General features: G+C 39.1%; 6 protein-coding genes across 6 annotated transcripts; 3 read left to right on the top strand and 3 right to left on the bottom strand.

The window, feature by feature from the left end:
- Positions 1 to 1,292: 1,292 nt before the first annotated feature.
- On the bottom strand, positions 1,293 to 2,681 carry MONOS_1202 (uncharacterized protein; the record flags this gene model as incomplete). Its single annotated transcript, XM_067864602.1, has 4 exons — positions 1,293 to 1,830; positions 1,917 to 2,050; positions 2,219 to 2,432; positions 2,538 to 2,681. The coding sequence occupies 4 exons, from the start codon at positions 2,679 to 2,681 to the stop codon at positions 1,429 to 1,431; spliced, it is 894 nt and encodes a 297-aa protein (XP_067725794.1). The 3' UTR covers positions 1,293 to 1,428.
- A 488-nt stretch (positions 2,682 to 3,169) lies between these two features.
- On the top strand, positions 3,170 to 4,042 carry MONOS_1201 (uncharacterized protein). Its single transcript, XM_067864591.1, has 5 exons — positions 3,170 to 3,210; positions 3,319 to 3,418; positions 3,478 to 3,549; positions 3,611 to 3,705; positions 3,759 to 4,042. The coding sequence occupies exons 1-5, from the start codon at positions 3,187 to 3,189 to the stop codon at positions 3,879 to 3,881; spliced, it is 414 nt and encodes a 137-aa protein (XP_067725795.1). The 5' UTR covers positions 3,170 to 3,186; the 3' UTR covers positions 3,882 to 4,042.
- A 364-nt stretch (positions 4,043 to 4,406) lies between these two features.
- Positions 4,407 to 5,096, bottom strand: MONOS_1200 (putative DNA-directed RNA polymerase II subunit RPB4). Its single transcript, XM_067864579.1, has 3 exons — positions 4,923 to 5,096; positions 4,787 to 4,864; positions 4,407 to 4,705 (listed from the first exon to the last, which is right to left on the bottom strand). The coding sequence occupies exons 1-3, from the start codon at positions 5,084 to 5,086 to the stop codon at positions 4,540 to 4,542; spliced, it is 408 nt and encodes a 135-aa protein (XP_067725796.1). The 5' UTR covers positions 5,087 to 5,096; the 3' UTR covers positions 4,407 to 4,539.
- Positions 5,097 to 5,316: 220 nt separating this feature from the next.
- Positions 5,317 to 10,138, top strand: MONOS_1199 (uncharacterized protein; the record flags this gene model as incomplete). The annotated part of the gene is made up of 6 exons (XM_067864568.1): positions 5,317 to 5,334; positions 5,397 to 7,973; positions 8,160 to 9,100; positions 9,319 to 9,662; positions 9,753 to 9,813; positions 9,896 to 10,138. 6 exons carry the CDS (start codon positions 5,317 to 5,319, stop codon positions 10,038 to 10,040), a joined length of 4,086 nt encoding a protein of 1,361 aa, XP_067725797.1. The 3' UTR covers positions 10,041 to 10,138.
- Positions 10,139 to 10,165: 27 nt separating this feature from the next.
- On the top strand, positions 10,166 to 11,546 carry MONOS_17730 (putative G2/mitotic-specific cyclin-B; the record flags this gene model as incomplete). The annotated part of the gene is made up of 3 exons (XM_067870679.1): positions 10,166 to 10,231; positions 10,319 to 10,606; positions 10,665 to 11,546. 3 exons carry the CDS (start codon positions 10,166 to 10,168, stop codon positions 11,400 to 11,402), a joined length of 1,092 nt encoding a protein of 363 aa, XP_067725798.1. The 3' UTR covers positions 11,403 to 11,546.
- A 9-nt stretch (positions 11,547 to 11,555) lies between these two features.
- Positions 11,556 to 26,089, bottom strand: MONOS_1198 (dynein haevy chain 8, inner dynein arm 4; the record flags this gene model as incomplete). Its single annotated transcript, XM_067864557.1, has 4 exons — positions 11,556 to 25,746; positions 25,826 to 25,900; positions 25,980 to 26,025; positions 26,085 to 26,089. The coding sequence occupies 4 exons, from the start codon at positions 26,087 to 26,089 to the stop codon at positions 11,803 to 11,805; spliced, it is 14,070 nt and encodes a 4,689-aa protein (XP_067725799.1). The 3' UTR covers positions 11,556 to 11,802.
- Positions 26,090 to 26,117: the final 28 nt, after the last annotated feature.

A 26,117-nucleotide genomic window follows, 5' to 3' on the forward strand; every position in this document is an offset into this window, starting at 1 on the left:
CATATGATCAACGCTACAAATAGCTCCTCCATGATATGCGCAACACTTACTGAAATTTGATGAATCAACATTAACATTTTCCAAATTTGAGAGATATAAAGCACCTCCATGATTGAACTCTCCATTTTTAATTGTGCTAATGCTGTCAAATAAACAATAACGAATATTGATTGATGCCCCACGGGCAGAAATGGCAATGGCACCCCCAAATCCTTGCGGGGGTGTATTTTTCCATTCACACCAAACAAATGAATGCTCTCCTTTACCCAAAACTTTACTTTCTAGCGATAATGGATTCTCTTGCTTTCCAGAATAATTATCATTCGACGAACGATAGCAAGAAATAAATGAATTGTTCAACGAAGTCAAGGATGCACAAGGACTGTTTAAACTTTGAAATAGTCCTCCATCATACACATCGCTAACTGAAAAGAATGAGCAGTGGCTGATTGACGTGTAATGATGGAAAGAGGGCATTGTCAAAGGATAATAAACTGACTTTGTTGCTTGGTTATTCGTCAAATTTTCAAAAGAAGAATACAACGCAGTGACAAGAGTCGCGCCTTCTGCAAAAAGAAATGGTGAAGAGGAAGTCATCATTGAGGAAAAAGAGCAATGAGATATCGACAATAACTCACAGCAAGCACCTGAAGTTGATAAATTGGATTTCATCAAAGGAGGTGCAACAAATGCAGGAAATTTACAGTAAAGACTGATATTTGATAAGCTTGTCGCGCTCTCGGACAAGGAGATCGGGCTTGAACACATAGATTCCTTGAAATGAATGGAACACTGAAAAATAATCAGAGATGATGAGCAAATGCATCTGAAAATTGGGATGCAAAAACAATGATAAATGTTGCAGTGCGATATCTCCAACGAAGAATTGCTCAGAACAAAATCTGTGAGAAGAGAATTTTTCAAATTGTTCTCTATTAAGAATGAAAATTTTTTTTGAAAAATCAATAAAAACATACAATTTATTCAAAATAAATTTTCCTAAATAAAAAGCACACCTATATGGATTATATTTGAACTTTTGTCGTCTTGCAAATCAAATAAAACATTTAACTCCAGAAACTGTTCACCATCCGCAAAATCATTAATGACGGCAAAGCACAAGATTTGAAAACAATAAAAAAAATGAAACAGTCTCATTTGTTGCTTATTTTTTGGTGTGAAACCAAATAAAAGCAATTCTGTTCAAATATGATCCTTTCTTATATTTAAGTATGGGCATTTCTAACAATCAAAAAAAAAAAAAAAAAAAAAAAAAAAACTCACTTTTGAAACAAAAAACCTTCAAAACACATCTGAGGTGCAATAAAAAGATATTTCTATAATTTATAAGACGTAAATTTAAAAAATTCCACTGTTTTTTTAACTTTGAATTAATGATAAGTTGTGCATTTTGATTTCCATTAATGTTCATTTATTAATACGCTTCATCGCAGCAAAATTTCCAGTATCATCATCCACTTCTTCATTATCTTCCTCATGCTGCTCACTCATACAGTTTGTTGAAAATTGTGAAGTCTCCTCTGATTCATCCGATTTTTCATGTGCAAAGGCAGATGGCGAAAGAAGAGGCTCGTCATGATGATTGGACTCCACATCATCGCTTTCAGTTGTTTCTGTTTCGTTTTGTGGAAGTGGAGGATTCTGCTGCTCATCTTGCTGTTGCTGTATAACTTGCTGTCTGAGATGGGGCGGAGGAACGAAAAAGAAATAACTTTCATATCCAGTTATAACAGATAGGAAAAATGCCATGATTGAATAGACCAACTTCAAGATGAATGAATTGTGATGATCGGGCAAATGAGGAAACGGCTGCAAATCAAAAATTGAATCATAGAAAATAAAAATGAAAATGAAATAAAATTGATATTGCCGATTCAATGAAAAAAAATGCAAACCAAATGATTTCTTTCAAGAAAGGAATAATATTCCACAGAAACGCCACCAATTATTACAAAAAATATAAATAACTTCATCCACCATTCGGAAATAACGAAAAGCGAATAACTTAATATTACAATACATGCAATGTCTAAACACGTAAGATTGCAAATAAATAAATAAATAAATAAATAAACATTAGAAAAATAATTTGATTTTGATATAATAAAAAAAAAACCCTCTCAAACAGAAGAAAAAGAGAAAGAGAAAGAAAATACAAAAAAAGCAGGAAAAAATATTTTTTTTAAATATGTTATACTGTCTTTTTGCGCTCCGTCAAGAGCATTTATTATTTGTCTAAAAAATCCACGATTCCTGTTTTGAGGTTGTTGATCAAGAGTAGGAGGTTCTTGAAGCTCTTGTGGTAAAGCTTGGGGTGCATCGTAGCTGTTGCCTTTTGAATTCGCATTTTCATCAGAAGATTCTTTTGTGGAATCAAGTGGATCCTGCTTTCGTTGCTGCGCCTTATGTTTCTGTTTTTTTTTTTTTTTCACAGTTGTTCATTCAAAATGATTGATTTTTTGATTTTTTGAAATTCATTGCAATATTAAAAACAAAAATTAATCAGTAACTCAAACCAAAGCGTAAACTACCAATATTGCAGAACCAATTATGATCAATAAGCCGATAAGTGCAATAATTATAAATAATCGACTCTTCACTTTTGAAATGACATTCATAGATATGATTAATATTAAAAGCATCCAAGTTATTATTCTCATAAAGTTTCTGCAAGAAGGTACATTTTTAGTGAATGCTTCATTCTTAAGCCGTGAAATAAAACTTTTCTTTTTCAATAATGTTTTAATATCAATTTTTGAAGTCTCTAAATAGTAATCACAAAAAGAGTGATAAAAATTAAATAAGTTAGTTATTTTTAAGCGAACCATTCAATACATCCTCTGGCTTATTTATTATATTTTGTTCCTGAAGTTTGCATACAATTTCTGTTGGTGAAAGCCCATCATTTTTGGTTAAAAGCAACAAATCAATAATGTTGCCAACATAATTTTCTTGATTTTTTTCATTTTCGTTCGTTTCACATGAGGAAATCATTCCGAAAATATTGAAAAAAAATAATTATACATACAAGCATTTTTTCAAAATAGTTTCCAGGATGCAAGCGAAAAAAACAAACAAATAAAATTATATTGTTTTCATTTCCTTTCATCAATGATTTTTTCTTATGGTTTATAATAACTGTTGATTTTTGTATTTTTGAAAAACATGGCTTATTTTTTCAAACAAGGAGTTTGCTTTATATATGTTTTGTAACCTTTTGAACTATTATGCGAATATGTATTTGCTCAAAATATTTATTGGCTTTTCACATTGAAAATGATAAATCTATTTTTAAAGACTACCGCGGTTGATCAGGGTAAAATCTGGGACCAAATGGTTAAAACTGAAATGAAATATCATACTACAACAGAAGATTATACGCCAAATCCCCATACATGTTTGCTAAAATGATTGAAAACATTTTCATTATCTTTTTTTTTCGTTTTTGTGCAAAAGTTATTCCATATCCAGAAAAACCGTGCAACATATCGCCAAAGGATGTAATGGAACGTTCATTACAGACTCAAGGTTTGTTAACCCAATCCAATTTTTGATTATGCAAATTCATCTATTTTTCATTCTTGAAAAGAGAGAACTTTAAGAGAAAAGGAAAGAACCAGAGGTGATGCTCCATCATTTCCATTAACATCAAGTCAGATGTATGGCTTTTATTCAACCACACTGGTATGATTTTTTTTCTCTTTTATGAAACATAAAAAATAAATAAATAAATAAAGATGAAACCGGATGAGAGATCGTATCATGGAAAACATCATTGCGAGGAAACACAATACGCTCAAGAAACAATAATACATGGTCACACAGCGAGATTTGGAAAGGAGCAGGCTAAATCAGGGTGAAAACAATAAAATATATTTTAATAATATCTTCTATTTCCTTTTTAAATAAAAGCTGAAAGATGAATTATGTTAAAGACAAAATAATCAATTTTATTATATGATTTTCGTTTTTATCATTTTGCATTGTCATTTTCAATTGCGAAAATTTACTTTATAGTTTATTCATTGGTTTTTGTGAACGTTATTTAAAGGAGAAATGAAAGAAAATTGGATAAAATACCTGAACAACGCGCTCATACTCACACCCACACTAATTTTAAAAAAAGTCAAAGATTTGTTAAGTAGGCTTAAGTTAGCTGCTTAAAGAATGAACGATAATAATTTTTAATGAAAATTTCATAAAAGGCTCCTTATTTCATTTTCATTAATCACAATAGAACATAAGCGAAAGAGGACATAATTTCAATTACTTGGAATTTTTCATCTGAATGATGAATTCTCCATTAATTTATCAAATCAATCAAAATACTCAATGAGTTAAAGAAATATTAAAAATTCAATTTTGAGAAAAATAAAACTTATTCATTTCTGGTTTTTCGCAATTGCGCGGATATATTTAATAAAATAAGTCAAACTGAAGTGATTGATAAAATTTTAAACATTCGTTCCGACGGTAACTGGTTACAAAAGTTATGAAATGAAAATTTTCTTTGTTTCATCAACCTTTTCTAAAGACAGTCATCAATTGAATAACTCTAATTAATGCATCATCGTCGAATCTCTTCAATGAAGGAATCAATGAACGAGCCTTTTCAGGCGTTTCAGGTGTTAAGTTTGCCAGTTGAGCTTGTTCATATTCGTGAAAGCCTTGATCAGTTAGTTTTCTTCGTTTATTTAACAATAAAATTTGGAAAATTTAAAACAGAAAGTTACCGAACACTATTTATAAGTAAAAAATATCCAACCTTCGAAGTTCTTCTGCCAGAGAAGCATTTTTAAATTGAGCAAATTTTTGAACATGATCAAAAGATTTCACAAAAATTCTTTCATGAACATTTAAAACAATTTCATATATAAATATCAATGTAATTTAACACAAACTCTGGAGGATCTTGAGCTCCAAATTGAGCATCTTTTACAGACAATAACAATTGCAAAACATGATCGTATTGCAACGGCATTGAATCCTGAAAATCAGGTCCCAACTTGCACTGAGAAACGTCAACAATTCTATCATCATCTTCACTTTCTGTAGTTATTGCCATTTGAGTTGCGGTCAAATTTTGTGCGTGAAATATAAATTACTTCAAGATCCATTTTTAATTCTTGTGTATTTTAAATACATTGAATTGATTTTTAGAAGATATTGTTACACCTATATTAACTCATATAAATTATCAAAGAACAAATGTTGAGAAAATAATTTTTTTTTCGTGTTTTTGTTTGTTTCTTTTCTGTAGAACCAAGGATTGTTGAGCAATTACAAAATGAATAAATGAGCAATCAAAAAAATGTTTGATTAATTGAACTGTTAAAATTGTGCTTTGCATTTTTATTCTTCAATAAAAATTTCAGAGAAAGATTACATTTGCGCCTTTTCCAGATGGAATTCGTCAAACTTCACTTCAGGAGGATGCAAACAGCTTAGGGCAAATGCTTCACTCCGTGCAATCAATGGGAACGACATTTTTCCAATACGCTAGACGTGAATCTAATCATATTGGTGCAACCCATGTAGATTCGAACTTACCTCGATTTTACTTTTCATCTACACCAACAGATATAGAAAAACGAAAAATGGCAGAAGCAGTTAAAGAACAAGCAATCAAAACTCATCAGCAATTTCTTATTCAGCATCCATCATATATAATACAACAACATTTCTCCAAATTGGATTCAATAAAACCTTGGACAATCAAATCTCCAGATTCGTTGTTGATTGGAGAAGTTATTGGTAGTGGAACTTTTTCAGTTGTGTTTGAGGCAAATGAATTGAAACAGTTATATAGACCCGGATCAGAATTGCAAACATCAAAGAATAAACGAGGATCAAAAATCAGCGTTTCTTTTGTAGGAAATGGCGACGCTTCATTGCAGAGTTATAAAATGAAAGTCTACAACGAAAATTCGCTAAAATCACCAAAATTCTTACAATGTTTACACATTTCGAGAACAAATGATCTAGATGAAAGTGAAGAAGGAAAAAATGATCACAAAAGAAAAAACCAAATGAATGGTCATGAACATACAGTTAAACGACGCAAACTGGACATTTTTGAAGAATCAGAAGAAGATGATTATCTCTCTAATTCTGAGGGTGTATCCACTTGCAGTGAATTAGCAGAAGCAAATGATGCATCTTCGATGCACAATTCATGCAGCGCTGTTGGCGCACAACAAAAAGAGCAAACATTTCATTCATCGGTTTATACTGAAGCAGAGGACTTAAACAATGAAAGACAGAGAGATGCTTCTTCCTTGCACTCAGCTGCGTGCAAGATTTCATTTATGAACTTTTCTTCTCTTCCGCTTCAATCGAATGGAGATCAACTTGATTTTGAAAACCAGACTTATTTCACAAATCCTCTTCTTTCTCCAAATCCGTTCGTGCACAAGATTGAAATTGCGCAGTACAACCAAAAAACAAAGAATTGTACAAAGAGCGGAGAAGGAATGAGCAGAGCAAGAGACAGCCATTCCAGTTTGCTGCATCATCGACTGCATTCATCTGAAAGCGCAAATCAATCAAACAGCAAATGCGATTGTTCTGAAGGCGCTTCGGAGGCTGCTGACTTGTTAAGATCTGATGATCTGAATGCATTTGCACCGACGTATGCGCTGAAGATGTTTCTTCCTTCGACTTCTTCTTTTAAACGCATCGGAAGAGAATTTCGCATATTGAGTGTTCTGCTTCGTGGAGAGAAGAAGAGAAGGGAAGAGTGCGAAAGCAGTGCAAGTTATCTGGATGAAAGGGAAGGAGAAGAAGATGAAGAAGAAGCAAAAGAAAAGAAAGAAAAGAGCAAACAAGCCGAAGACAGAGCTAATTGCATCTCCAAACGCCACAACTTGACGCTTCATTTACCACCAAAAAGCCCTTGGAAACTACCCTCGCCATCATCAGCGACTTCTTCAATCAGCATTTCACAGCCAGCTCACTTCATTGATTCTTCCAAACTGAACAAGCCTGTTTCTGTTGGCATTTCAGCTGCAGAAAACAACAACACCACTAACAACAACAGTAGGATAAATACATCTGTTCCATTTCATTCTTCTGCCATCTGTCCGTCTCCTACTTCTTCCTCCTCTTCCTCTTCATCGTCATCATCTTCCTCTTCCATTTCACAAGCACATCATAACCTCATTTCAGATCATTTCACACAATCCAATTCTCCTTCTTCATCAAACATTTCTCCTTCGCCTTTGAATAGCAACTGTTCTGACTCATCAGCCATCTCACCTTCCACCACTTCATCTTCTTCAGTCAAAAGGAAAACCACAAAACAAGAACTTGATCAACACAGTAATAAACATCATAAATCCTCATCATCTTCTTTGTTTCCAGCAGTTTTCCCTTCGACTTTAGTGGCCTCGCCGTATTTTTCTCCCTTTTCTCATCTTGTTGCCTCGTTCACACATTCTTTTTCATCCTCTTCAAATCCTTTCAGTTGCACTTTCTCGTTTCTCTTCCCTTTCATTTCATCAACTTTTTTCTCTTATAAGAATCCTCAGCCAACCACACCGCTTGTTAAGTCTAAGCACAGCTCTTTTGCATCGTCTCAAAAGGAATCCAACAAAAAAGGAAGGAACGGACGAATTGGAAGAGAGCATAAGAAAGAATCACACATCACTTCAACAGCTTCTCAACCACTGCAAATACCATCAACACAAACTTCTTCATCTTCTTCAACGATAACAGCTTCATCGTCGTCATCATCATCGAATCAATCTTCATCATCATCATCTTCTTCTTCTTCTTCTGATTCACACAACAAAAAGAAGCAGTTGCCTCATCCTCGGACTCGGCACACACAGGCACACGCATCGTCGCTCATCACATTTTTCAATTCGTTGTCTTCACTCTCTTTGGACTCTATTCGCTCATTCATGTCTCTCTTGCTGTCTGCTCTCGCTTTGTCTCATGAAAATGGAATTGTATGCGGTTACTGAATTTTCATGATATACTTGAATTACAACGATGAATTCATGTTATTTCCATATGAGCCAAATTGATTTTCATTTTCTATTCCTTATTAAAACGACGATTTTGTGTATTTTAATATTTATTTATTTATTTTCATGTTTTCTATTAATGTTGCATATTTCTACATTTCCTTTTAGATTCATCGTGATATAAAGCCAGATAACATCCTCTATTCAGAAGATCCAATCGAAGGATTAGACGAAGAACTCTTCAAGACAATGCAGAAGAAGCAATCACTTGACACTCACACTCGCCACACGAAGGGAATTAAGCATTTGGATAATCAAAGAAAGAAGAAGAAGAAGAAGAAGAAATTGAACTCAAGCAAAGCAGATATCGGAGAAAAAGATTTACCTTCAATTAGGCCTTTAACTGACATGAATGATGAACATTTAAGCAGAAAACTATCATCTCATTCAGAAGCTCTTCGTCAGTTCAATGACAAAGTTGAAGAAGGCAAGTGCAATGAAAGTGTATGCGATTGTGTTGAAGACTTCAAAAAAGTGAAAATAAAAATGAAGAAAAAGAACACAATGAAAAAATTTAAAGAGAAAAAAAGGAAGAACTCTTATTTTGGTGAAAGTCAAGTCTCTGAGGAAGATGAATGTTACAAAGAGATTGAAAGAGAAAACACATTTGAAACACACAAAAAGAGGAGAAATTTGTTTGATTTTAGCAATGATTCAATGACTTTGGGGGACGAACAAGAGAATCTTCAAACAAATTGTGCAGATTTAGAAGCGAATGATTTTGGAGACTATGAAAAGAATCTGGCTGAAATGTGTGATGCAATTGGGAGTTATTTGAAGGGAAAAAAGAACTTGAAGCAACTTTATGGCAGTGTTGTATTGTCTAAATATGATCATGTTTGGAGCAACACTCAAAAAAAGGAAAGAGAAAGAAAGAAAAACATTCAAAAAATAGAAGACAAAAAAGCAGAGGAAGCAAAAGAGAAAGAAGAGAAAGGAATTGTAAAAGACGATTTGTCTTCTGAAAAGACAAAAATTGATTCCAGACAATTTATGCTGATTGACTGGGGGTTGAGTGATATCGTTGGTGAGTCCTTAGTTAAGCAAAGGTATTTTTGATTGTTCATTTGAAATGAAAGTGCTCTTTTTACATGTTTATATTTTTGGATGAAGATGAGTGAATTTTATATTTTTCATTAATTTTGAAAAATATATTCGCATTTATTTCATAAAAAATTGTTGAAGTTTTGTTTTCTAACGAACGCTCAATTCCTTTTTTATTTATTTATTTATTTATCTTCCATTCATTTTATTGATTTTCTCCTAGTCTCTCGTCAAATGTAGGGACACGAGGCCTGCGCAGCTTGGAAGTGCTTGTGAGTTCCTTTGCTTTGTCTACGCAGTCTGATGTGTTTGGGGCTGGCTTGCTTTTACTCACGCTGCTCTGCTCAAGCTTCATTTTCCGGAGAGAAAGAGAAAAGGAGATCGCATTTGCAAGAGCAGGGAAAATTGAAGGCGAAGAGAAAGAGAAAGAGAAAGAGATGGAAGGAATTAGAGAAAAGGCAAAAGAGAAGGCAAGAGAAAAAGACGGAGTTTTAGAAATTGAAGAGATTGTTATGATGATGATGGTTTTTGGCTCAGAGCCCGTAAAAAAAGCTGCAAGTGATATGGGTTTGCTTGAAATTTGATATTTATGAATGTTTTCTAATCTCATTGCTTTTTCGTTCCTTTCTATGAAAATGTTTGAATATTTTCATTCAGGAAAAGAAATCATAACAGATATTTACATACCTCCGATGGACCTGAGAGAGCTTTGCAACACGTATGAAATGCTTTTATTTTATTTTATTTTATTTTATTTTATTTATATGCATCTATGTTTGTTTTCAACAATGATGAAAAAGATTGTTTCCTTCTCGTCCATTTGAGATAAATGACGATCTTCATGAATTTCTAATATCTCTTCTAACTTTGTCGCCTCACACACGTCCAACTGCTTCTGAAGCCACATTTCATCCATTTCTCACATCACAACAAAAATTTAATTAAATTATTTGTAAAATGTTTTCATATCAGAAAAAAATCTGAACCCATATTGTCCTTTCATTTCATTTGAAAATTTCAAACTGCATTATCAAAGAAAGAAACAGTTCAAAAACCTATAACTTATTCTAATGATAACAGAAAGAGCTCGTTTAACGTCTATGTCTTCAATTAATCCATTGAAAGAAGAATTATCTGTTTGCTGTTTTATAGAATTTTTTATTCTGTTTTAAGTCATTTTTTATTTAAAATTCCTTGATCCATGCTGGACACATTACTTGAAGAGAATGACTATTCCTTCAACAAGCACAATGAGACTTGCTTCTGTCTCAGGAAGTTCATCTGTTAATGAACAGTTAATTGCTAAAACCGCGCAAGATAAAGACACTTTGGACAGCTACGGAAAGTTACAAGCACAAATAATAAAACAGCCAACATCAACATTCGTAATTCCACAATTTATCATTCCGCCAGATGAAAAAGTCGAAAGCTGGGATTTTAAAGAAGGAAACATACAAATGGATTGCTTTCGATACGTTGGAGAAGTATTTCAGTATTATTCTGAATTGGAAGTTTGTTTCTAACGAAAATTTTTTGTTTATTTCACTTTAATTACTTTTTTCTAAATAGAAAAAGATATTCATCAGAACGAATTACATTGATCTTCAAAAGGGTTTCACAGCAGACGATAGAGAAGCTGTTATAGATCTTCTAGTTCAAATTCATTACGCATTTAAGGCAGCAAAATTGAACTTGAATCCAGATTCTTTATATCTTGCAGTTAATATGATTGATAGATTTTTGAGTCTTTCTTCTCTATCAAAACAAAAGCTTCCATTATTGGCAATTGCATGCTTGTATATAGCATGCAAGTTTGAAGAGACACAATACCCCAGCGCAGTGCATCTGAAAAGTTTAACAAAAGCCTTTCCTTCACTGACTGATCTTTATGTAATGGAACGTCTTGTGCTTGATAAATTGAGATTCAAGCTTGGCCTCCCAACAGCTTTTACTTTCCTCAAACGATTTTCAATAATAGCAGAATTGGATCAATCCCTGGGGCTGTCGGCACGGTACATCTGCGAGCAGACTTTATCAAGCTACCACATCTCCACTTCGTATCTTCCGTCAATGGTGGCAGCATCTTCTGTTGCTTTGTCACTGCTCATCCACAACAAAAGACCATGGTCAGCTACTCTTGCATTCTACACGGGATATGAATGGGAGCAGATGAGGCATTGCCTCACGGACATCGTTGAGTTGTTGAAAAAGGCACCAAATCTGAGATACAAGTCAACATATCTGAAATATGCAGAGAGATTATATTTGAACATTTCAGAGCATGTGGTTAGCTGCTTGTCAACTTAGTTGAATTGAGCTTTTCAGATTTTTTTTCCCACGTCACATTTCACTTTTTGTTTCACTCATTTTTCGAAATGATATTGTTCTCATATTTTATTCCATGTCAAGTTCACGTCACTTTAACATTAGATAGATCCTCTTTTCTTGCAACTTTCAATATAACAAGAGAAAGAAATAACCTGTTTTCTAAATTGTGATTTAAGCACTAAGAATTCGAAGTGAACAAAGAATTAAGTGAAAAGATTGGGTAGAGATAGCAGAAATAGTCGAGATTGAGCAGTAATGATTAAAGGATAATTACAAATAAACATGTGAATTGATTACATTAAAATATAGTTTAAACAAAAACAAAAAAATGTTGCAATGTGTAATAAAATAAAAAGAAGCCAATGTGAAGCATAAGAGGTTAGTAATCAAGAGCGCAGAAGAGAGCAACAGAACGCTTGATCCAGTGAGATTCAACAGTGTCTGAAGGAATATCAAGTGAGATGACGTAGTTTGTTGAGTGCCCAGTTGTGGACAGTGTTCCTTGCCTTGTCAATATCTTGTAGATGGGGCAGTTGTATGACCCTTCTGTTGGTGGAACTCTGTTCTCCACTGGATTCAGATGGATGATAGGGAATGTTGTGTACAGCTCTTTCGGACGGGATTCAGTCAGAACATGTGCTTCGTGATCCCATCTAGCTCCTTCCAAGAACAGTCCATACACAAGACATCCATCTGCTGGCCTTTCTGTAACTTCCTCAGGATTCTTGTAATCATCTCTTATGATTGCTTCAAATGATATCTTATCAATTGGAATTTTGTATTTCCGTGCAAAGTTCTGAAGGTTTCCGGTAAGAAAAGCTTGAGGGAAGAATAATCCAGAAATCCAATACACTGCTGGAGGTCCGTTTTCTATCCACTTCGCCAGGAACGCGCATCTCTGTGCAAGATCTTCCACCCACACAGACAAAGGCTTCAATGAAGGATAGGCAGGCTTTTCCCACAGTTTGGGTATTTGATTGATAAATAATGAATTAGACATGGCTTCAAGCTCTGCACTCATCACCACCTTTCCTGCAAGTGCCTTTATCATATCATCCAGCGAAGTGTGGATAACTTTCAGAAGTCTGTTGTATCGAATGATTTCTTGCACGAGCACAGTGTTCATTGACTCTTCGTACAACGTTGGATATTTCTTTTGTGCCTCTTCTAAATTGAACATGTGTGGGACTTTCTCTCCAATAAACTCCACTTTCTCCTGAATGATTTCTTCTCTTGTCTGTCCAGAAGATCCGCTTGCTGTGCTTGGCTGAAGAGAAAGCAGATTATCAAATAAATCATTTGTATCCTTCATGGCACAGGTGATATCTGCATTCTCATGCAACCCAAAGACTTCGGGATATGCATTCAGATCATAGCTCTGAATCACTTGAATGTAGCCCTTCAAATCTTCGCAGTCGACAGATGTGTACTTTCCTGAAGGTGAGAAAGTGTATCCTTCTTGTAGCACATCTGGGCAAATGAATCTCTCGAGCAATGTTGAAAGCAGCCTTCTGTCCAAGAAATCAGTGACACGACCACCATAGTTGATTTCTCCAAACAGGAATGAAAGCACGCGATATGGTACTTCGATAGATGTCTCTAAGAACAGGCGCAGCTGTTTAATGCACACGTTCAGATCATCCACAGTGAATTCATATCTGATATTCCATCCCAATGCACCAAACTTTCTTCTCTCTTGAATGACTGCATGGAAGAAGGAAAGAGAGAATAGAAGCATTCTCAAAACGCTTGGATCGTGTTGATCTCCCACAGGTGATATAACTGAAGGATCAAATGACTCGTATGTTCTCAGAAGATTTGCCTGAAGTCCCTTTGGTGGTTCATTTGTCATTTTGATACCTGACTGCAAGATCGACACCGGGAATTTCTCTGATGGCTGAGAAGTGAGCCACAGACGGAAGTCTCGATGAACAGATTCAGGTTTCCAGTTCTCCACAATACGTTCGAGCTCAGGCATCCACGAAGCATACAAATCGCAGTTTTGAAGAAGAACCCAGAAACCGTTTTCAGTTGCTTCATTAATGTATTGCTCAGCTTTTACACCTTGTCCTTGCCCCAAAGAAAGAGAGTGGAGTTTCTTTGTCATCCTCATTTCAACTGCAAATTGATCGAGATCCTTTGCAGGGTTTGTACCAGGTGAGATGATGAAAATAAGAGGTCTCATTGAATTGGAGTCGCGATATGACTTAGCCAAGTTGAAGTTTGGAGGTTGCACATATTTCTTTCCAAAGTTCTCCTGTACAAAGTCTTGCACGCCTTCAGTGATCTTATCAGAACGCAAACATTTCAGCACAAGCAGTTTTTGGAACTGGTTCAGATCGTTCCATCTGCCTGGGAGCGGCTCGCGATGCGCCTGTGAAGAGTCGAAGATCACTCGCCACGAATCTGGATCTGCAGCAAAGTCTTTGTCTAAGTCAGTAAATGCAGGAAGCTCTGCCAGTGCCTGTATGTCGATCCATGAACGTGACGTGAGCCAATCTTCTGCTGGATTTGGTTGAGGATTGGCAACAGTGGAACGACCGATAAGGAAACGATATTCTTGCTGGTCGATTTTGCCCTCATATGTCAAGATTCTCATGATCATCAAGAAGGAGAACATCAGCTTGTGCCTTGCAAACAGCGAACGGCAGACATTCTGATACAGAAGATAAGTGAAGTTGTCCATCAGATTGTTCAAACGAGTGGCAAAGTCCTGCGATTGCTCTGTCTCCTCAATTGATTGCCTGTAAAGATCCATAAACCACTGCAGCGAATTCTGATACATAGGATCGATTGAAGACAGATCAGCAACACAGAAGAACAGAAGAGATCCTCTAACAGCCATTGGTCTGTATGTGTTTCTTGTTTCATCAATCTGCTGTTCAGTTTCTTCTGCTTCTTTAACCTTGACTTCAATGTCTGTACTCATCTTCTTTGATTCTGAAAGGGTATTAATAAGTGTCTCATCTTCCAATGGATTTGCTGTTTCGGACAATAGTTTCAAGATCTGATCCTCCAATTCCTTCAACTTAGCTCTCATCTTTGCGTTGCTTGACATCAGACTGTTCTTCGATTCTTCCAAATCTGGTCTCTCTTGTACAACAACAGTTGCAAGAAGCTGATCTTCCAATCCACTCTGTGTCACAGTGAAGTTGAGAAGTGTTACTTTAACACTTGTTTCTGGAGCGTATTTGGGATTAGGCAGTTTTGTTGTCATGTACAATTTGAAGTTGTTGTTGTAAGGCAGAAGTGTATCGCCAAGTTTCATCACCTCAGATCCCTTGTGCATAAAAGTAGATCTGGTAAGTACAGGCTCAAGTGCAGGATCGAGTTCTTCACCAACGCTTTCAATAAGAACAGGTCTTCCAAATCGAATAGCTGTTTCAAGAGTTCTCATGAAGTTATCTTCTGTCTGTTTCACAATGTCCAGCTTTCCTTTCTCCATTCTTCTGATCCACTTATTTGCTTGTCCTTGTGGATCAATCATCAAAGGCCATCTTCGTGCGTTGATCATAATCAGACCATTCTCAACTGACAGATTATCAGATGGCAGACCGTCAAGTCCCCATTGTCTAACACGCACATGATCGGAGAACGTTGTTTGGATAGAAGCGTTTGCACTGAATGGGAAGTTCATCTTTGTCAGAGCTTCTTTCCACTGCGCGATAATGTCAGATCTGAACTGCGAAGTGAATGGTCCAAGGTAGCAAATGGTACCAGAGGATATCAGAACATCACCCACCACATTGTGCTCCAAAAGTTCGATATCCTTCATCTCCTTTGTCCATCTTGTGCATTCGCCACCCAAACCTTGAGTCAATCTGAACGCACGATCTCTTTGTGTGACGCAGTTCTGCACTTGGTTCTGGAGGGATTCTTTCTTGTCAACAGCTGCTTGGAACTTGGCTTCAAGCAATCTGATGTTCTCTTCGAGTTTTGAGAGTGAATCTTGCTTTTCTTTCAGTGTCTTCAACACAGCAGCAAGTTCAGTTTCAGCTTTTGCGACAAGTTCTTGTTTTGGCTTGACATCAAGGAATGTGAAATAGAAGCTGTACAAAGCACGAATCCAGATACAGATAGACATGCAAGCTTTACTACCCTTTGCCACCTTTTCTGGAATAAACTCTTCGTTCTGAATGTAAGGCTCAATCTTCTGGATCATCTTAGGATCTAAATGCTCCTTGTCGAAGTTAAGCATAGAATCCATAAGTTCACGAGGATGAGACACAAGACCACGAGCAGGTCCCATGTAATCATCTTTCTTTTGATTTGGATGGTCAGGATCAGGCACTTTTTCAGGTGGTTTTCCCATCACAATACACAATGCAGCCAACACAAGTTGCACACCTTTTCCTGGTGCCTTGTATCCTCCGACTTCTGCAATATCACGAGGATCCAGCTTCTCGAGTGACTTCTCTGCATTTCTCAGAATTGGCAGTGCTTTCTCGAGAAGTGCAGTGGCTTCGTCTTTCATCTTCTGGCACTGTTCTGCCTGAGCTGACACTTCTTGCTCTTCTTTCTTCACGACTGTCCTCTGTTCGCTGGCATCCTTCTGATCGTTCTGGATCTGCTTCATCATTTCGTCCACTTCAATTGTCATTTTCTCCAGCTGAGGTTGCACTTCCTTCAGGCGAGCATCATTCCTCACAACTTCTTCTGTGGCTCTGGTGATCTTTTCCACACCCTGTGACAATCTGTTCTTCATAACTTTAAGTTCTTCTCGCTTCTTTTTCAGCAAAGTTCTTAAAGTTGTGATCAATTCTAAATAGCTCAGTGGCGTCACATGATTTGTTCTCTTCAGCTCCTTCAAAAATCTTGTATTTGCCTTTTCGACTGACTGATGAATCATCACACACATCTCGATCACTTTATCTGTCAAATCCTCTGCTTGGTGATGAATTGAATTCTTAATCTCTCCTTCTTCGTCTTTTTCTCCTTCATCAAATTCTTTCTGCTCAAAGTCCACATCATCCAATTTCACTCTTGCGACAGCTCTCAAAGCCTCATCTGGCCATGGATCGAACCAATCGATGGTGCAGCAGGTGACAAGAGCAGGATACATTCTCAGTCTGTTTCTGAATGCATCGCCAAATGGTGACATGCAAAGCACAATGTGGATGTTTCCTCTGATTCTCTTCACGAAATGAGAGAAGAGATTAATTTTTGTAGGAATAATTCCAAGTGATTGGGCAATGGGTCTCATTGTTGAATATATCGTCTCCATTTCTTGTGGATCCCACACATTAGGCACATCACCTGAATTAAGCATGTTGTTGATATCCTCCAAAAATGATTCTTGAACAAGCTGTGTGTCTGAGAATAGAAATACTGTTGGCTCGGCTTCAAGTCCTGCTCCTTTCATAATCTCCTTTAAGCTTTTATGCCACTCAAATCTGTTGAAGCCCTTCTTAATTTCAATGCAGCGAAGGTTGAAGTCTGCGATATGAGCAGCTAAACGAGTAAGAGATTGTCTTCCTGATCCTCCAACACCAAGAAGCAAAGCATTTCCGTATGGTTGTCTGATAATTCTTGCGATTCTCAGTAAATGCATAATTGCATTTTGGAAAAGCACAAGTTCAAGTGAGCCTCCCTTTTGAGCGTCTCTGTAATCTTCCAATGCATCGTCGAGTACTTTCTTAAGCTTCTCAATATCTGTAATTTGTACGTATGGCTTAGTGTCGCTGCTTGATGATGACAGAATATCTCCGAACATCATGTTCTCGCTGGCGCCAACACCTTCCCATGTAACACTGAAGTGCTTCTTGAGTTGACCTCGCAGAAGTTGCTGGAACCATTCTCTGTCTTTCGTGTCTTTCGTGGAAGTGACCAAACGATCAGCAAACACTCGAGTTGTCTCGTGAAGCCACATACGGATGACTTGTGCAGAATCAGAAAGAGATTTCACGTCGCCTGAAAGAATTCCTTGGAACACTTTGCTCAGATCACGAAGGTTGAAGGTGTAGTGAGATTTTTGTGGAGTTGGCAAAAGTTCTCTCATAATTGTGTGATAAACTTCGACAGTGGCATTGACAATTGGATCTGTCAGCCCACGAATTACATCTGGGAACTGATTGAAGAATGAACCCAGAATTGTTGAGAAGATCATCTTTTCACTGCTTTCTTCAAGATCTGTGAAGTAGATGTGGTTAAAGTGACGAAGGAACCTGTTAGTCACAGGATTACGACCTCCTCCTGGTGGTCCCATAGCTCCCACAAGCTGCACATCTTCAATCTTGAAGAATGGAATAGAAGTGGAGTCCTTCTTAACATACCACCCGCCATGATCAACAAACTGCCTCAAAAGTTCAATTGGTGGTTGTGCTCCGTAGATTTCAAGCTTAGGCATGTTCAGATCATCCACAAAGATCACAAACTTTGAGCCGGGTGGAGCTCCTACAATTCCGCTACGACGTCTTTCGAATTTGTCATCGAGTTGGCGCTGAGTAGCAGTCGCTGATGTTTGTGCAGAAAATGTCATTGGAATAGGAATGTATTCGCTTGGAGCTTGTTTGAAAAGATACTGTTCAAGTGTAACAGTCTTTGCTGTTCCTGTTGAACCGATCGCAAGAACATGCTTTGATTTTCTAACAAGTAAATCGATGATGTGTGTGTTACGCACCGAATCAACTGTTGGGACAATCATTTCAGTGAACTGAGTCTTTGGCTTAATAACATACTCATCAATCGTATCCATCCAGGGCATCCACACTTTCTCCTTTTGGTTGTATACAAAGTCGTACAATGTGTAAATTGCAGGAATCTTTGGATTTGGTTCAAATGAACCTTTGATTGGTTGATCTTCGTCTGGTTGTTCGAGTGAAGCATCAACAAACTTTCCGAACTTCTGCTTCAGAATATTCATCACGAATCCATTGAATTTCTTTCTTCCTTCAACGTTTGTCGTAGCACCAACGGACCACACCAGCGCAAATACAAACAAGTAAAGCAGACACTCTCCCATATCATCCAGCTTCTGTTGAGTTGGCATAGTCTCTCCCTTCACTTCTTCTGGCAGATATGGAACAAACAACGCTTCGAGCATGTTAAAGAGAGAATCACATATATTTGAATCCACTGTAGGAACAGCTTCAGAGCAATGATGACGTAAGAATTCAAGAGAATCAGACAAAAACGAATCAAAGAGCGTTTGAAGTGTTTCGATGTGTGGTGCGAACATTTCTTTCTGTGTTTGAAGCCAATGATAAACGCGAGCAGAATGAGGAACTGTAGAAGAAGGCTCCAAATAAACCATACCGCAACGCGAAACTGTGGCAGGTGAAGCAACACGCAAATCTTCGACCTCAAAGATCATGTTCATTGCAGGAGTCAATGGAATAACTTCTCCTGATGCAAGGCACAGCTTCTTAGAATCATCAAGCACCGTGTTCATATCTTCAATCCAGACAGCATCGACTGGTCCATCGCAGATGATCCAGTGTTTGTCTGAAGACTCGTCTCTCACGCATTCTCTCATGATAAGTGTAAGCACACCATTTTTCCAGTCATTTGTTGCTGCATCGTATGTTCCATACAGATCACCATATGGAATTGACTTTGGATTCAGCTTGTGCATTATGACAGTTTCGTATCCTTCAACTCCTCTCTTCTTTAATGTTGTCATTGCTGTGCTCAGAACACTCAGGCAACTGGATTTCCCTCCACCAGTTGGACCGACAAGCATCAAACCATGTCGAAGCACAGTTGTTTCGTAAAGTTGCAGACATTTTGTGATGAATGTATCTAATGTCTGTAATCCCTTTTGCACTGTTGTCTCTTTGATTGCTGTGCTCAAATCACCATAATCAACAACCATTGGCTCCACACCTGGGAACAGATCAGAAACAATACCTTTGAAAAGTGGAATATCGTCTGCAAGGAATTTGGGAATGTTTGTGTCTCTCAAAGCACGAAGCAAAAGCAGCTCTTCAGAAACATCTGGGAATTCGTGTTTCAAATTACCAGCAGCAGAAATAACAGTGTTGACAGCTCTCATACCAAAATCATAATGATCCTGTGAAGAAAGCTGTTCTGAAGAAAGCTTGAATGTGGCAACCATTTTCTTTGAAAGTGCAAATCCTTCTTTGAACCCAAATGAGAACAGACGAATTTCAGCGATTAGAGCATAATCTGGGATCATCACAGCCACTGGACGGAACAGCGCTTTCAAGTTATCAGGAAGCTCTGTTCTTCCTGCATAACCAGGGTTCATAGTGATGAAGATAGAAAGGGTAGGAACAAGAGGAATATCATCATCTTCGAAATGAAAATGCTCTAAGCCATCCATGACAGCATTCTGGATGGTTGCAATCTGTTGAGCAATCACAGACAGCACTTCAATATCAATTCTGTTGAACTCATCAAAGCAAGACCATGCACCAGTCATCGCCAGACCCTTAAAGAACTTGCTCATAGCTGTCACTTTCAGAGATTCAGAGCAGTTGAACACGACACACTTCACGGCAACAGCCTTCGCCAGATCTTTTGTTGTTTCTGTCTTTCCTGTTCCGGCTGGCCCAGCTGGAGCTCCTCCCAAATGAAGGTTGATAGCACCCATCAGAGTCATGTAAAGCTTATCTGTTAGTGGAGTAATCACCAAACGAGTTGTGTTTCCGAGATATTCGTATTGGTACATAATATCTGTCTGCATCATCTTCACATGCACATCATCTTCTTCCCAATAATATCTGAATTGTGAAATCCAATCGAAGTCTGTGACAGCTTCAACTTTGTTCTCTACCAATCTGGTTGTCACATCACGTGCATGCACATCAATTGTGATAAGTGCTCCAAGTGTGAGTCTCTGAAGATCTGTAAGATTTCCTCTCACAAGATCAGTCAAATCGTTTAATTGTCCCTTCAATTTTGTCAATAGTTTGTCAACTTCTTCGTATCCTCCCTGTTCAATGGACCTCTCCACTTCCTGCGTCCAGTAAATCTGCCCAACGCACAAAACGACCTGTCCTGGCCATCTTCCAACCCAATCTTTTCTTGGACGCACATTGTAATCTGCCAGTGACTGCACAATCTGATCTCTCACGGCTGTGAACATGCATCCTTCGAGTTCCTTCAGCCACTGCTCCACATTTCCTTCTGGATAAATACCCTCAACGAACTCCACTCTTTCTTTCTCCTTTGAAATCATTGCTGTGATCTCCATATCTGGCTGGAATGTGACAGATTTAATGGCTTCAAAGCATGTACCCAGATAAGGTTGCACACGAGTGGGATCTTTTGTCTGAGACAGAATATCAAGCAACTCATCTGAAGACAAGAAATAAAATCGAGGGAATGCTTTTCTTTTTGTCTCCAAATATGATTCCAATCCATTTGCAACAGATTCCAGCACTGCAAACATCTCCTGGAATGATGATAGAAGATTCTCAGGTGCGCAAAACTCCAACACGCCTGGTTTTGAATGTGCCTGATTCATCAGTCTTCTCCATGTTCTGTCAACACCCTGGAATCTTTTGTATTCAACAGGAAGTTGACGCTGGATATCTTCTGATGAAAAGATGGGCTCTAAGTATATCCATCTCTTCTGACATTTCAACCACTCTTCAATGATAAGTGAAACACGTTGCAGAAGATTCAGCCACTTCTCAATTGCATCTTTATGTGGTTCTTTGAATGGTGAGAAAGACATGGCTTGTGTTCTCAGAAGATGCATATCCAACCTCTCTTGAATCTCAGCAGCGCCATACATAACGTATGTCTTTGTGGCTTTGTATTCTTTGATCTCAAAGATAATTGTCTCCCATTCTTTCTTCATCTCCATCAGTGCCTCTTCCAGACCATACTCTTTAGCTGCAACATCTGCAATCTTCAGTACCACGTCCTCTTTGCCCTGAAGATCCAGATTCAACATGTCATTCAGAGTTGTTCCTTTCTTTGGCCTGATGTCCATTCCTGTCTCATTCTGTATCTGCTTCCAATGTCTGTCTTTCATGCCAGGATTCCTCAATGCCAGCACCAGTGGCATATGCGGTGCCAGTTCGTCCATCTGCTCTTTCACCAAATGTGCCACGCCAAGTGGTTCAGGTACTTCTCTGAAGATCTTTGTGCAACGCTGCATGGAAGAGATCGCCTTTGTAAGCTGGCTGTCCATTTGCACTGCATCCAATTCAGTAAACTCGGACTCCTTCCAGTCGACCTTCCAATGAGACCACGAGTTGGCTGTTGTCCAAAGCAAATAAAAGCCTTCAAACTTCTTTGAAGTGGATGATAATTCCTGATACTCTGTGATCTCTCTTCCCAAAAGTCCTTCGTTCATGTTAAACTCCTTTTGACGCTTCTTCATATCTTCAAGCTGCAAATTGATCTTCGTAACTTCATTGAATACCTCGTTCACCTTCCCAAAGTCTGAATGGCGTGTCAGTCTGGACACCATAATTGTCACATCCTGCAGCTGCCTTGCAAACTTCTCTTGTGATGTGCTCAGCTGCTCCTCGAAGATCTTCTGGTATCTCTCCAGATTGGCGTCTGCATCCACACTCTCGCTCATAATCTGCTTCGCCCAGCCATATCCTGCCCAGTGCTTCTTGAACTCCTCGTCAGTGAACGTGTGTTCAAACTGCTCAAGTGTGTCGTATGTCTCCTTCATCGCATCTAGCTCTGGCTGAAGCGCATTCAACTCCTTCGGAATCGTCGCCAGAAACTCTCTTTTCTGCACAAGTTCTTCAGGATTGCGAGGCCTTTCGTTCATCTTCTGCTGAATGGCTTGGTACTTTTCAGACAGCTGAGACGCCTGCTGCATCACTCTGTGTCCCAGCGCCTGGATAAGAGACTTGGAAATCTCTTGGTATTTCTTCGTCAACATCTGCTTGATTTTCACACAGGACACAAGGAATAGCCCCAAGTTCATCTCATTCGGAATAAGTGTGTCGACTTCTTTTGCTTTTTCCTGATATTCTCGAATGAGCTGGGCTATTTCATATGGAGATCTTCCATCACCGCTCATTTCCTGTGCAAATGCTCTTGGCTCAATCATCAGAATGTCATGCAATGGTACAAATGTGTTCACATAATCTTGCAAAGGCTCAATTGATCTCCTCAGTGCGTTTCTCAGTCTCTCCACTCGAGCCTTCGCATATTCGTCTTCTGGATCAAGCACAACCAGATAGATGTTTGTTGGTAGCTGCTTTCTCCTCTCCTTTGCGCTCTTCTCAGCGTTGTTGCTTTGCCCAGCACTTTCATTGTTTTCTGCCTTTGATTTGTCCTCCAATTCATCCACTGCATCTCTTCCGTCTCCACCAGATGCGCCGGATGCAGCGTTGACTGCCGAAAGCACAGCAGAAACAGTCTTTTGGACAGACGAATCTTTCTTTACTTTAAACAGTTTGGGCATCAGCTGTGTCTCCAAATGGAGGAATTCCTGGCACGACTCGAGTGCTGTGTCAAACAAAGCAAGAGGAACATCGAGGAACTTGTTGAATGGGATGTGTGTGTGAATGGAGTCCTTCGGTGTCCATTCGATGTCGACTGAGAGAAGAGGAGTGGGAAGTGGAGGAGGTGCAATCATGTCCCTCAACAGCATCTCAGCTGTTACAGGCTCTCTCGGTTGCTCCTCTGGCACAGACGAATATGGAGATGAAGACGGGCTGACTGCTACAGATGAACGGTTTTCGTTCCATTCACCTTCGTTCATCTCAGTCATGCCTTCGTCTGCCTCGTTCCAGCGCTGCTCTTCCATCTGCTCGTCGATTCCAGCATCGTTTCCGTTTTGTGGATAAAACGCATCGCCTCTTTGCTGCTTCATCTGCTGCTTCTTCACAGCAAGTATCATCTTTGCTATTGATCGCTTCATTGGCTTGCGGCAGAACGTGACTGTCACATCATTCATATCTCTCACCTCAACATATGCAGGTGTCAGTGCTTCGAAAAAGGCTGCGTATTCTTCCACACTCGCCTGCATCATCGAACGCAGTGCGTCTTGCATCATAAATGTTACAGTGTTGAAGAACTTCTTCAGCTTGCTCACTTCATACACATCCTGGTTGTCCTCGTTCAGGTTGAACCATCCTTTGCCCACTGTCTGCAATGCGCTGGAGACACCCTGTTTCAGCGATTCCATCCAGCGGTCAGTCAGAAACGACACCATTGCAGAGCATGTTTGTGTCTGCATGCCAGACAGATCTTCGAGTCTGATTGTCTTCCCGCTCAAAACAGAAGTGCAGAACAGCCGCATATCTACAATCTTGTTGCACTCCGCACGGATGTGGTACAATGCAACAATCACCTGCGGCTTTGTGAGGAATGACTGTTTGATAAGTTCGTTCTTGGCATCCTGCATGTTGTGTGCAGGGCATGGCACAGTGCCTTGATCAGGTGGAGGCAGAGTCTCAGCGAGTGGAGGCAGCTCAATGCCTTCAAACATATAAGCATGTGCATCATCTCTCCTCATCTGATCGAAAACAAGGCGGTTCATTGATTTGCAGTGGTTCTGTGTTACCTCTCTGAGGAACGGTGTGGTGTCCATGTGAGCGAGCTTCTGCCGTCTGAGAAGAGGCGGCTCGAAATGCTCTTCATCGTCATCGTCATCATCCTCGTTGTTGTCTCTGTCTCTCTCCAGCAGCCCACCTCCACCGAATGCGCCGTCAGCTCCTGCACCGAATGCCGCTCCTCCGGCAGCGCCTTCAACACCCGCAGCACTTGCATCAGCCAGCCCTCCCAGTGAAATGCCTTCTCCGCCAAGCGTCTGCTTCTTGTGCAGCTGTGTAAAGTTCGATAGTGTTGCCATGTCCATAATGTTCTCCAGGCTCTTTTGCGACGGAAGTTCGATATCTTCTGTCGGCATCGAGTCCAAACAGAGCGAGTATTTCAGCTGCAGCGCTGCCTCCCTCCTGCGCTGGTGTGCCTGCAGCACTCGCATTGCAAAGCGCTCGGGGTCTTCAGATAGGAACATCACGTGGATGCGGGGCAGCACACTCCGCTGGTTGTCTCCCCATCGCACTTGGAAGTACTCATGTGTATACGATGGCTCCTTTGAGAACTTCTTGCGGCGCTGCTTCTGTTTGTTCTGCTGCTGCTGTTGCTGCTCGTACATCTCCGCCCGCATCCGCTTGATCTTGTCCATCAGCTCATACGGATCAGGTGGTGGCTTCTCAGGTGCCTGTGATAGAACAAGCGAGCCATCCTGGCTGACTTCGATTCCTCGTGCTTTCGCCTCTCTTTCCAGCTGCTCCCGCTCTTTCTCCTTCATCCGCACAAGTCCAATCACTTCGCATGGCTCCCATTTGGCTGTCCCGTCTTTGTGAAACCTCGCAGCTCGCCCAGGAATTGGCACAGGTGCTTCAACATAAGTAGAGAACTTCATCTCTGGCTCATCATTCAGCTCAATAAGTTTCACTGCTGCTTTTCCCGCTTCTGCGTCAACCTCTCCGTCTTCTCTCTCCATCCCCATTCCTCCACCCATTCCGCTTCCTGACCCTCTCAAAATTGGCCGTCCTTCCTCGTCAAACTCAAATTCCTCGTCTGCCCCACCGGCAAACGCTTCTTCATCAAACTCCTCTTCGTCGAATTCGTCTTCTTCTTCATTCTCTCCTTCTTCCTCTTCTTCATCTCCCTCAGCCATAATCCGTGAAATGAACTCGTTTTCTTCGTCTTCGCTCAAATCTTCATCATCGATAGCTTCTTCCTCATCGTCTTCATTGACATGGTGATGTGCTCTTCTCCTTCGTCGTCTTTCCTCTCTTTTCTTTTCTCTCATCCTCTCCCTTTTACTTTTCTTCTTTTTCAAGTCAATTTTCATTCCTAGATTGATCCAATCAATTGGTTTGCGAACGTCCATATCTGTGTTGTCAAAAAGCTCCAAATTCAGGAAACTGCTCAAGTCACCTTGATCCGGTGCTTCGGAATAATCGATACCAACAAGTTTTAAAAGCTGTTCAATATCCAAGCTTGCATATCTTCGCTTAGCTCTTTCAACATAAATTTTTCTTGGCATTTTTCCTGGTCCTGGATTGTATTCTGCAAATACTTTAGGTTCAAGAACCTCGGGCGGATAAACAAGAGCAATTTCTTCAGCCAGAGGAAGAGCCGACTCAACCACTGGCTTAGAAATTGCATCAATGTTTGGAAGAGCTCGAGTTACAACTGGAAGTTTTGACGCCGGTTGAGCAATCACTTCTGGTGTTGTTGCAGCAACTGACGAAACAGGAAGACCAGTTGAAGAAATTCCAGGAACAAATTGTATTGCAGAACGGTGACCAGGATACTGGGATCGGGCCGTTGCATCTAGAGGTTGTCCACCTCCACTTGTAACAAAATCTGAATAAAATCCTTTTTGTCTTGCGCGGATTTGTGGCTCAGAAGTCAAAGATGGACCCTATTTAAATAATAAATGATATTTTCACATATTTTTGCATTGACAATATTTCAAAAGAAACGTTTAATCGAGCTCATACCGTAACTTGCCTATTTGACTTTCCAGCAGTGGGAAAACCCACATATTCAATACGTCCCTTTCTCTTTTGATCAGACTGTTTTCAAAAAGGATTGACAAAATAATGCGATGACAAAAAATAAATGCATAAATAAAAAAATAGCTTCTCGTCAAACCATGAAGTGTTTGAAGTTCAAAGGGAGAAAAAAGAAATTAACGTTTCTAGATCAAACCCATTTGTTACAACAAAAATGTTAAAAATTCAACAAAAAGTGAAATACTTCATTGAAGTGAAATTATTAAAAATGCTTTTA

Source organism: Monocercomonoides exilis (genome assembly GCF_001643675.1).
Source record: "Monocercomonoides exilis strain PA203 chromosome Unknown scaffold28-1221067, whole genome shotgun sequence".
NCBI classification, from domain to species: domain Eukaryota; phylum Preaxostyla; order Oxymonadida; family Polymastigidae; genus Monocercomonoides; species Monocercomonoides exilis.

Bases quoted from the DNA above. Each gene is read 5' to 3' on its own strand.
- MONOS_1201 (XM_067864591.1), top strand. From the start codon at position 3,187: ATGGCTTATTTTTTCAAACAAGGA. The intron at 3,211-3,318 runs GTTTGCTTTATA...CTATTTTTAAAG, and splicing joins CTTATTTTTTCAAACAAGGA to ACTACCGCGGTTGATCAGGG. The intron at 3,419-3,477 runs GTTTGCTAAAAT...TTTGTGCAAAAG, and splicing joins TACGCCAAATCCCCATACAT to TTATTCCATATCCAGAAAAA.
- MONOS_1200 (XM_067864579.1), bottom strand. From the start codon at position 5,086: ATGGCAATAACTACAGAAAGTGAAGATGATGATAGAATTGTTGACGTT. The intron at 4,865-4,922 runs GTTTGTGTTAAA...TGTTCATGAAAG, and splicing joins GGAGCTCAAGATCCTCCAGA to AATTTTTGTGAAATCTTTTG. The intron at 4,706-4,786 runs GTTGGATATTTT...AAATAAACGAAG, and splicing joins CTGGCAGAAGAACTTCGAAG to AAAACTAACTGATCAAGGCT.